Source organism: Borostomias antarcticus, assembly GCF_949987555.1.
Source record: "Borostomias antarcticus genome assembly, chromosome: 14".
Taxonomy (NCBI): domain Eukaryota; kingdom Metazoa; phylum Chordata; class Actinopteri; order Stomiiformes; family Stomiidae; genus Borostomias; species Borostomias antarcticus.
Window position 1 is genome coordinate 6,799,803 of NC_140247.1, and position 12,427 is coordinate 6,812,229.

The 12,427-nt window shown below is 45.9% G+C and overlaps 1 protein-coding gene across 1 annotated transcript in view; it reads right to left on the reverse strand.

The window, feature by feature from the left end:
• The window catches only part of pigg (phosphatidylinositol glycan anchor biosynthesis class G (EMM blood group)), a 75,030-nt gene that overhangs the window by 18,891 nt on the left and 43,712 nt on the right, over positions 1–12,427 (reverse strand). The window contains exons 7-8 of the mRNA XM_084449228.1: positions 3,152–3,369; positions 980–1,264 (exon numbers count right to left, since the gene is read on the reverse strand). Coding sequence (XP_084305354.1) covers positions 980–1,264; positions 3,152–3,369 — 503 coding nt within the window. The remainder of the gene's footprint in view (positions 1–979; positions 1,265–3,151; positions 3,370–12,427) is intronic.

Genomic DNA, 12,427 nt, shown 5'->3' on the forward strand with positions numbered 1-12,427 from the left:
GTCCAATCCCAAACCCACCTCAGTCTCATTCAAGCTCCGGGTCTGTCCAGTCCAGGACAAATTACAATTTGGGGCAGATTGCTTTTTGTTGACAAAAGTTAGAAAATAACATTTGTTGTGTCTCTCATTCTCTCCCCTGCTACTTTGCATTGCATTGCATTTGCAATGGTCACACACCAGTTACTGTAGTTTATCAGATTTACTGTCATGCTGGAAAGATCCGCTACACTGTCTACAGGCTCTGCTGGTGGGTGAAAGGAGGAAGCCATCCTGGCTTATATAAATGCTAATCCCCTGCTGGAGATGTCTGGTGGTGATAGCCTGCATTTACCATCAAGGACGCGGAACCACCAGAATACCGGACTGGTCTCCATCTCCCTCCCTCCCTCCCTCGCTCCCTCCCTCCCTCCCTCCCTCGCTCGCCCCCCCAGGTCCTGTATTGTATTGTATTGTATTGTATTATTGTCACTTCCCAACTCTCATGAGGCTAACCTTCGGGGACTATACCTCACGGTATATTGTAGGGCAGGTATATTCTAGAGCAGGCGTTCTCAACCTTTTGTAACTTAAGGCCCCCTTTTGCTTGATAAAAAAATTCAGTGGACCACCTTCCCAAATCCATGAGGATCTGAGGGAACGTTTGCTAACGTTAGCCGAACAAATTTGTCTCAACACCAACGGATGTGATTGGCGTGGTGATATTCAAACGTAACTGGTCATTGAAATTATACATTTTAACTTTACATTTTTATTTGAATTTATTTTATATGTGAATTCTTGAGTACATTTAGATATAAAAATAGCTAGCTGTGTAAATTACCAAACTTTTATTTTATTTTTTGTCCTATTTGGCAGTAGGCTAGCACTGCCTCCGCGGCCCACTGGATGGCGCTCTGCAGACACCACTGGTTGAGAATGGCTGTTCTAGAGGAAGTTTTGTGGAAGGTGTGGGAGGGGGGGAGGGAGGGGGGGGACTCACCTTCCCAGGGGTCTTTGCTCCCAGGGGTAGCCACCTGGTCGCCATAGAGACCAGTACGCAGAGCAGGGCCGAGGAGAAGCAGACGACGGCGAACACCAGGCCCCAGGACAGGCTGCAGAAGTAGCAGGAGCTCTCGGCCGACGTGCACACCAGGACGTGCACGGAAGAGAGGAGGAGGCAGAGGAGGTAGAAGGGCAGGGAGAGCAGAGCGGAGGACACCGGGATATCCACTTCCGCAGCTCTGCTCAGTGCCTCCGGCATGGCCAGCAGCAGGAGCAGGAGGAGCTAGGCACGCACGCACGCACGCACGCACACACACACACACACACACACACACAAAGACACACACACACACGCGTACACACAAAGACACACACGGACACACAGCTCTCTGTAAATAACCTGTAGATTTGGCAACGTTGGTAGGAGCAGGTTTGTCCCTCCGTACCTGCACTGCAGAGCACTGCGCTAAATGAGTCATACTGTCAGAGGAGCAGAGTGACACTGAGCCAGCGAGTACAGCTTTTCATAGCAGAGCATATCATCACTCAACATCCCTACAGAGAGATCTGCTTTCAATTAGGATGGTGAAGGCAAATGCACTGTTTCAGTGCTTCAATTCCAGCTTTGCATTTTGACCCAGATAGAGCCTTCATTCAGCTATTACAACCAGGCATACCGAGATGGTGGAGCATTTTAGAAAAATATAATATAAATATATATATATATGTAAAATAGAGAAACCCCCAGAGAGATGTTTGTTCCCTGTCCTTTTGCCTTCTCTGTGTATTTGTCTCCTTCACATAACGGTGTGAATCTATCAGTGTGCATTGTGGGTGACAGGTTGCCTTGTCCTTGGGCCTTGCGCCAAACTGCTGACTGTCCACATTTTCTCTCTGTTCTTTCAGTGAAGTGTGAGGCCTAGGAGGGGGTCCAAGCTTTTCCCTTGGTACAGGAGGTCTTTAGGAACTTTCCCACGGCTGCTGGCTACAAACACCAGAGACACCATGACGAGCTGCTTCCCTTCAGTTCTGCTGTTTCTCCTCTAATAATGGTGCGTTCGTTTATAACTGGGAGGTGGCAAATTGCGACTTGCTACTAGGAATGATTAAATAAAACACCGCATGAACTCGCACTTCCTCGTCACAAATTCGGATATGTTTCTCAGCCCCCAGTTGCTCGAATGCACTAGATATAACTAGGTAACTGTGATATAATGGTATATAGATATAACTAGGTAACTGTGATATAATGGTATATAGCTCGAATGCACACAGGTCGGAGGTAGGTATTTTGCCACTTGCGACTTGCCACCTCCGACCACAAACGAACGCACCATTATAACTAGCTGCAAAGCCAAACGGCATACAGCCTCAAACCAAACACACAGCCCCGTGGACTTTAACGGCCTTGCCTAAGGACTTGTTATAATACTGCATCTTAGCTCGGCTCCGGCCCTCGAATCTACATTTTCAAAATGCGATTCAGGGTCTGGAAAGGCTGTCGTCCAGAGTGATATCTCTGGTTGGAATACCAACCAGGCCAATCAGCGTCCTTCGACTGCGATTTCAAATGCTGTGATTGGTTAGGGGATGAACTAATCGCTGAGGACTCCCTCCTCGGCAACGCCCATCTCGGAAAACGCCCTGCAATGGGAGCCCGTTCAGACTGAATAATGAAGTGAAACGAGTGTCAGGCTAACTGCATCTATTGCTCCGTCTAATGTCTATCTCATCTTAAATTAATTGTATGAAGAGGATCGTTGCGCCTAAATTACCTCACTCCCCATAATAGTTTTAAACAATGTCTTTCTTAATAAGGACCTGTGAAAAGACACAGAGCACAATATAATAGATTATAGTGAGAATAAAAGACTCTCTATTGTTCAGAGGTTTAATGAGCGGTTGAAGGGAAATACCCAGAAGTCTCTCTAATCCTCCGTTCTCTCCTAGACCAAGGCCGTTACAGGCCTACAGTAGCTGACGTCGACGAACTGAGGGAGAGAAGGTGATGTTAATCATTAATCATATGAAATGAAAAGCTAAGGGGGTTTAATCAAACATAGTCAGAGATCGACAGTCTGGGATTGATAGCTGTTCAGCTATTCCAAAACAATATGCGGTTCATTTTCAGAATCTAACCATTTAGCCGCTGGCGTTGAAAGAGCCTCACCTGGAGGACGAGCACCATGCCAACGATCATGGAGTACATGTCGTACTTGCCCAGCTGTTTGCTCAGGGCGGAGCTCATGGCGGCCAGGGCCTCCAGGTACTGCTTCAGGACCTTCTTGCCCATGTTGTTGAGCACCTCGGAGGTGTTCCCCTCCAGGTTCAGCTTCATCCAGTTACCGTGGGAGCGCTCTGCCACGCGGAACTGCTCATAACCTGCCTCTGGGGAGACGGACACCAAACTGGGTGAATGTTGCGAGTGTGTGTTTGTTTGGAAAAATATAAAACAACATAGTCAACGAGTATAAACCTTCTTATTCCTTTTACTTCAGATTCTGCGATTCATAGTACACCCAACTTGAATGATGACCAACTTTCAATGATGCTATCTGATGCATATCTGAATAACACTGGCCAATGATTAATGGGAAATGGAGTGCACTTATATACTCAAATAAATGAGATGAGATTCCATTATATCATATTTTATTTATTTACTGTATCCCCAAGGGAAAAGTGTTTTGTCAGCAGCAGCCAGGAGCCAAAAGTGGGCAAACACCATAGAGATATATAAAAAAAAAAAAAAAAAATAACAACAGTGATTGTGATTATGCCAGACATTGGGCAGGTATTAGAGGGATTAGTCTGCCATTTTGGACATTTACTGTGGCCCTATTTGTGGTCTGTCTACCATGAACCTGAAACATAGAGACCATTATTTCACTGATCGTTCCAGTATTGAGCTAACTGCAGTTTTTATGCTGGCTCTCACTGGGCTACAATGAAAGTCAATGGGGCATATGTAAATAGTTGAAAAACTATGATAAAAGTGCTTTTCTGAGATGGGAAGCACAGGGTGTAATCTTACCAGTCTCAAGAGTGCTCTCCTGTGAAATGTATCGCAATCCGAATATTTTCAGGTGTTTGGTATGGCTTGCACATAGTCCTTGTGGGAACAGTGAAAACAAGTGCCAGGGGAATGCTTATGTCCAAGCTATACCAAACATGTAAAAACATTCAGATTGCGATACATTTCACAGGAGAGCATAGTGAGACTGGTAAGATTACTGTGCTTCCTGTCTCGGAAAACCACTTTATCATAGTTTTTCCAATGCATTTACTTATGCCACATTGACTTCCATTGTAGCCCAGTGAGAGCTGATGAGAGCAGATGCATGCATAAAAACTGCAGTTATCTCAATACTGGAATGATAGGTAAAATTATAGTCTCTATGTTTCAGGTTCAAGGTAGACAGACCACAAATAGGGCTAAATGTCCAAAATAGCACACTACCCCTTCAGTGAATAAACCAAGCATTACTAATGGCTGTGGTTATGAATCAACCATTACTAATGGCTGTAGGTATGAATCAGACATTACTAATGGCTGTAGTTATGAATCAGACATTAGTAATGGCTATATGTATGAATCAAACATTACTAATGGCTGTAGGTATGAATCAGACATTGCTAATGGCTGTAGTTATGAATCAGACATTAGTAATGGCTGTAGGTATTAAATAAACATTACTAATGGCTGTAGGTATGAACTATGAATCAGACATTACTAATGGCTGTAGGTATGAATCAGAGATTATGGTAAATGGACTGCACTTACATAGCACTTTTATCCAAAGCGCTTTACAATGGTCTCTCATTCACCCATTCACACACACATTCACACACCAATGGCGGCAGCTGCCATACAAAGTGCTAGCCTGCCCGTTGGGAGCATTTGGGGTTCAGTGTCTTGCCCAAGTAATAGACTGACTGGTCTACCATCATTGACAGAATGAGTACTGACTACCATCTTAGTAGTGTACAATGGTCTACCATCATAGCCAGACTAGATTGACTGGTCTACCGTCACAGCCAGACTAGATTGACTGGTCTACCGTCACAGCAGACTGAGTACTGACTGGTCTACCATCACAGCAGACTGAGTACTGACTGGTCTACCATCACAGCAGACTGAGTACTGACTGGTCTACCGTCACAGCAGACTGAGTACTGACTGCATCACTGTATCATATTGCTGTATGCTCACCTGGTCAGAGTGACCAACTGCAGCAGCACAGCCCAACTCCACATCAACTTCTGCATGTCTTCCTCTCAAATGGAATACATGTAACCAAAATAATGTGAAAAATACGTAACGCGAACACACACACACACACACACACACACACACACACACACACACACACACACACACACACACACACACACACACACACACACACACACACACACACACACACACACACTCTCTCTCTCTCTCTATTAGATTGAATTCAATTATAATTTATATTCAACAATGTTTTCAGTGTTGGTCCCTTGGTGCTCGGGGTAGTACTACATACAGGCTCTGATGATTGAAATGTAACAACATTGCCACCTTCTCTGTGTGGCTACTCAGAGGATATAAAGGTGCTGCAGATGACAGTACCCAGAATTCTCTCTGTGCTGAAGCCACGATTGCATGTTTCACTAAAGAACAGGCTCTAGAATGGATTTAGAATGGATTTTTTCAGATGTCCAGCAAGACAACTCTGATTCAGAAGAGGAAGTGGATGAGGTATCAGAAGAAGAAGATGGGGAGGAATACAACCCAGAGTATGATGCATCATCTTCAGAACAAGAAGAAATCCCTCAAGCTGAAAGACAGACTTTCTTGTCAAACAAGAAAAACCGCATAGCAGCAAAATGCCTCCGTCCAACAATGCAAGTTGCAGTTAACATTCAGTTGGTCTTGAGAGATGGATGCACTTGGATAGACTGGACATTTTACCTAAATATGAACTAATTCCGTTAAGACTTTCTTGAGATATTGTGTTCATCAGGACAAAAACACATTTTGTGAGGTCACAGTGACCCTTGACCTTTGACCCCCACAATCTAAGCAGTTCATCCTTGAGTGCCAGTGAACATTTGTACCAAAGGGGAAGAAATTCCGTCAATGAGTTCCCGAGATATTGCATTAACAAACATCGGACGGACGGAAAACCCGAAACCATAATGCCTCTGGCCAGGCTATCTCCTGGCGGAGGCATAAAAACAGCAAAATAACATGGTCCTCATCAGCATATGACAAACAGGGCAGGATGGCAGCACAAAATGGCATGAAGATGACCGCTGGACCCACAAGATATGCCGTTTCCCATGCCCATGACATGCCTCAACATTCTACCTGTTCATCACACCAGCAATCGAAAAGATCATTCTGGAGATGACAAATCTGGAGGGTTTTCAGAAATATAGAGAGAGCTGGAAGAGGATGGATGAGACTGACCTGCATGCCTACACAGGGCTGCCAATCTTAGCGGGTGTAAACACGTCCCGAGGCCAGGCTGCAGCTAGTCTCTGGGACGCAGTCTCTGGGCCATGATGCCACTCAAACTCTTCCACACTTACTCAACACTGCTACGATTTGATAACCGTGAGTCAAGACTCGCAAGACATGTGACAGACAAACTGGCAGCCATAAGAAAGGTCTGGGACAACCCTGGGCCTGAAGTAACAGTGGATGAGCGACTGGTTCCATTCAAAGCTACATTGTTATTTTCATATCTGTAATATAAGTGATTTTCACTATTGATTTCTGTGACTGTTTTCTGGTGTGAAGTCATCAAGTCACCAGAGGTGCGCCACAGCATCAGAACCTACACTAACAAATGTGTTCTGCATCAGCAGATGTATTCTGCAACAGCATTTAGTGAAGCTCAGCGATTGGACATAAGAGGTTGTTATTAACCTGGCACTCAAGACTGAATTGTCATTTCATTTCACTTCATTATTCTTTCTGAACAGGCTCCCCATGCAAACATTTTCCGAAATGTGCATTTCTGAAGGAGTCCTCAGCGATTAGGTCATCCCCTAACCAATCACGCTGCACAGTTTAATTCTGTCATCGCATTCATAAAGGACACTGATTGATGTGGTTGGAATTCCAACACAGGAATCACTCTGGACGAGAGCCATTCCAGACCCGAAATCTAATTTCGAAAATTCAGATTCAGGGGCTGGAGCCAGGCTAGATTGGTATGTTTCTGTTCTCACGTAGCTAAAAGGACACTAGTATGCAGGTAAGAGGAGGGGGAGACTAGTATGCAGGTCAGATGAGGGGGAGACTAGTGTGCATGTCCCTCAGAGGAGGACACTGGTATGCAGGTCAGATGAGGAGACTAGTGTGCATGTCCCTCAGAGAAGGAGACTGGTCTGCAGGTCAGAGGAGGAGACTAGTGTGCATGTCCCTCAGAGAAGGAGACTGGTATGCAGGTAAGAGGAGGGGGAGACTAGTATGCAGGTCCATCAAGTGTCCAGATGGGGCGTCAGTTGGCCAAGGCCTCTGCCTTGAGTGACTCTTACACCTCCACTCAGAGTCCAGCATCTCCAGAGACTGGCGTCCTCTGGTACCTGATTAACTCCACACCACGCAACCAGCCACATCACTAAGGAAACTAGAGAGCAGAAGTAGAGCTTTGAATGACAGCCCTAAAGCAGTTCTGGCTAAGACAGTCTCCCTGTGTGTGCAGGATGAATCCCTAGCCCTGCTGGTGCTGGTGCTGCTGACATCTTGGAACTAGTTCACCTCTGAGGCATTCCACTCCAGCCTTAACCACACCCCTGAGAGGGCAGTTAGGGTCGCTGCTCTGTCCATCCCAGGCTGTGTGCGTTTATGAACGTGTGTGTTTGTGTGTGTGTGTTTGTGTGCATCTGTTCGTCAATATGTGTGTGGGTGTGTGCAATGTGTGTGTGTGTGTGTCTGTTTGTGTATCTGTTCGTCAGTGTATGTGTGTATGTGTGTGTGTATGTGTGTGTGTGTGTGTGTGTGTGTGTGTGTGTGCATTGGAGGTTGGGAGGGATGTGTACCGTATCACACACACAGGTTGTTCTGGTTAGCTGCAGGGCCTGTTACGACTTTACTGGGATACATGGCTTTGATCTGGCAAATTCTCAGAGGAGAGATGCAACACACACACACACACACACACACACACACACACACACACACACACAGTATGTCTATGGAACAAAGGAACGCCTAGACCAGAGATGTTTATCTCTGTGTTGCCAAGCATGCAGTAGGAAATGCTCTTATTTTCAGAGATCAAATCTATCTCCAGCCACAGAGTTTGGCCCAATCCCAAACCAGCCCCTACCCACTCACACTCCGCCACCGAGTGTCCCTCCAAATGAAGTGTGACTCGCAGCTGTGGAGGGCACTCTCAATCGAGGGGGAGGGTATATAAATGGAAAGCCAAATGTGGGACGGACTCCCCACTCCACCGGAACCGACCGGGACAGGGCCGTCACCATGGCATGTTTAGGTGATTTATGGGGAAAATGTTTATGATTTATAATACAAATATAAATCACTATAATTAAATCCATGTATGATGAAAAATGCAAATATGTTTTTGCAAATTAACTCTAAATTAATACTATAACACTGTCCCGAGACAAATACATAAATCAATTAATAACTTACTCCCATGCCTCTTTGGCAGCATTCCTTCTTTTGTGAAGATCCATTTGCATATCGCAGCCTAATGGAATGGAATATATGATGTAGGCTACATTTGACGTAGACCTAGGCCTATTTAGATTTATTTTATGTCGGCTATGAATACAGGCTTTTAAGAGTTTGCAAAGTCAAGTGATCTAGGGATAAAGTGATTGTATCACTTGGTTGTATCTTTTGACACCACATTCTGCGTGAGAAAAACAAATGTTTGAGTGCTGTAAAATAATCTAAAATAATTGACAGTGTAGGAAGACGGAACGTTATTTATATGCGGTTTCCTGCGGCATGTCTTTGGCACCTGCACTTCCTGCTTCGGCTATCGGGAGCTTGCACCGATGCAGGCTTGCTATGACAGCACACTCGCACTCCAAGCGCACCCCGCACTAATTGGCTTGGGACGGCCCTTAAGATGGCGAAGCTCGGCGTGAACGCGCAAACAGAGGGGGAGTGGATAGGGCGAGGGCTTAGGGGGTGGTTTGAGATTGGGCCTTTGTCTACCTGTAGGCAGGGTTTTTCCTGCATAGAGGATTTTTTGGCGCCCCCCAAAGAGATTTTAGCCAGTGCCAAATAGGGATGGGGATCAAAACCCGGGTCCAAAAGGACCGGGTTCCAAATTTCTCAAGACCCGGTAATCAATAAGGTCGGAGTTTATCGGGTCTGCTATCGAGCCTACAGCCAAGTGACCATTTTAACCGGGACAATCAAAAGTGTAGGCTAGGCTACTGCACGTTCATGCAAGCACACAATTAGGCATATATAATTCTCGAGCACCAAAACTAGGAGTTTTCATTCAGAATGATACAAGTATTTCAGTTTCAGCATCATGGACAGCTTCCCAGCAAGCAAGCACACACTCGGCTACACTTTTAGTCTTGTAGGTAGGAATGCCGACGTAAAGATCATATTAACTTGATAAATGTCATGTGAGCACTGTTAACAAGCATCACATTATGTTGTGGTTAAAACCGTTGGCAGTGAATGTTGAAAACTAGTGTTCTACAGATATTTCTCGGTACAACCAGTGACACGGACAATCGGGACGTCTGGTCACCCACATTATACGTCCTGGCTGATCTGTCTGATCGTGGTGCACAAACATATGATTGATAAAGTTTTTGAATTCAATTGAATTGCATGCCAATCGCTGTTATTTTATTGCCTTGCACACGCGTTCACAAGTTGGCTTGTTGAGAAAATGGCAGAGCGTGCAAAACGGTCAAGTGCTTGCAAAATCAGTTCTGTTAAACATGTATTGCCGTCTGTCTCGTTTTTCCCATAGAAAAGTATCAATAGTGGTATCAATAAGGACCCGGATCATTAAGCAGACTCGATAACGGTATCAATATCAATTAAAATTAATGATCCCCATCCCTAGTGCCAAAGGAAAATCACCAGTGCCAAAATGCTAAAAATTGAGAATAAAAATAGAAATTCAAATCCTCTCCAAATGTGTTTGAGAGCTTGTTTCAAGTGCAGCCCATCCCTCTTTCTTGCGTTGTCCATGGTTTGGACCACTAGTAATCGAGATTATTGACAGGTTATCAGTATCTTAAACATTTTGGCTTCATATCCATTTTGGGTCATGTCGGGAGATTTCCTGCGATTGTGAAAAGTGAGCTCAGTCAGAACGACAGCGAAGAATATAGGCCTATAAATGCTGGCAGGCTAATCGGCATAAAATGAAGGTTTCCCCAAAAAATTCTGTACGCTTAACCTCCCAAAGACCCATTCTGAAGCAGGAAAAACCCAGCCTGTAGGCACCTGTACTGCTATGCTCTGTATTACAGTCAACCAGAACCTTCTCAAGGTGTGGGGCAGCACGTAGCTCCAGAGGTAGAGCAGCTGGCTGGGGATCGCAAGGTCCCTGGTTCCATCCCAGATCCTGGCATTTGCCAAAGACACTGAACCCCAAAATCGCTCGCGGGCGGGCGGGCGGGTGAAGGTTAAGGCTAGGGTTACCTTGTACTGTCACCTCACAGCAAGAAGGTCTCCGGGCCTTTCTGTGCGGAGTTTGCATGTTCTCCCATGTTCCAAAAAAGAACCCAATACTAAAAACATGCAGAAGAAGAGTCTGGTCTTCAGTCTGGTCCCTAACCATGACCTGGACTGAGCACTTGGTCCCCGGGCACCATGAATGATGGCTGCTCACTGCTCCTGGCCGCCCCTGGAGGAAGACGGCTCGGGAAGGGAAAGGTTGCCGTGTCGCCGCTCACGATATGTAGTGTCACTGTGTGGCGGATTAAAGATCCCCCCACCCCCAACCCAGGATCCTGTCATTTATTATGAGAAGAAAGTCTCTCAATCTTGGAATTACCTCTAAATCCCAGCCAAATATGCTAGTCAACAACGTGGGGTGGAACTGTAGGTGTGTGGGAGTTGTGTGTGTGTGTGTGTGTGTGTGTCAGTCCCAGAGGTCGATAATCCTCCCCTTTCTTTGACAGCCAGCATAGAGACTGACTCAGAAAGATGGGCGTATCGGAAAGAGAGTAAAACCCTGTGGGAAGGTGTGTGTGTGTGTGTGTGCGCGTGTGTGGGAGAGATGTGTGTATGCATGTGGGAGAGATGTGTGTATGCATGTGGGAGAGATGTGTGTATGCATGTGAGTGAGGTGTGTGTGTGTGTGTGTGTGTGTGTGTGTGTGTGTGTGTGAGTGTGTATATGTGTGTGTGTGCATGTGGATGAGAAAGATGTGATTGTGTGTGTGAGAGAGAGAGAGAGAAAGATATGATTGCGTGTTTGTGTTTGTTTATGTGTGAAAAAGATGTATGTGTGTGTGCATACAGTACATGTATGTGTAAGATGTGTGTGTGTGTGTGTGTGTGTGTGTGTGTGTGTGTGTGTGTGTGTGTGTGTGTGTGTGTGTGTGTGTGTGGTTGTGTGCGCGTGTGTGTGTTTAGAGGGGGATGGAGAGGGCAGTGCTTCGGGACTGTACTCAGGGGAGAACTGAACAAAGGCAATACATCTGTAACCCTTGTTTAGTCCTTTGTGGGTGTCAATCCATCTACTTAAAGGCTTTAAGGATTCCATTTGCTCACTCCATTCTGTGGAGGTAGGCCAGTATGTCTGCGTCTGGGTGACGTGTGTGTGTGTGTGTGTGTGCACACAGTGTGTGTGTGTGTGTGTGTGTGTGTGTGTGTGTGTGTGTGTGTGTGTGCGTGTGTGTGTGCGGTTATGTGTCTGGGGCATCTGGGGGAAGTGTGAGTGTGTGTGTGCATGTGTACATGTATGTGTGTTTGTGTGTATCTGTTCGTTCATCAGTGTGTGTGTGGGTGTGTGTGTGTGCACATGTCTGGAGCAATTGGGGGATTTGTGAGTGTGTGTATGTCTGGGGTATGAGAGCGGGACGTGTGTGTGTGTGTGGGGGGGGGCGGGGGGGGGTATGAGTGCGTCGGGGAAGAAAGTAGATGATACTCCTGCAGGCGCTGTGTGACCGCTCATTTGTCCTTTGTGCCTCATGGCTAGGTACCAACTCGCTTCTCTCTGCAGCACCGCTACACTCTAAACAAAGCTACCAATAAATTAACCCTCTAAAAAGGTTCCAGGACCTCTTAATAATAATAAAGCATTATGGAACGAGAAGCAGTGGCTAGCGGGAGTGGTTAGGCACGACGCGCAGCGGAGTGCCGTTACACCCCGCTAGCCGTGGCGATATCCGTGACATCCCACGGCTTCGAGTTCCATAATGCTTTTATACAACGCTTGCCACATTTATCCGTCAATATTTCAAAAAGAAAGACAATACAAACTTTAAAA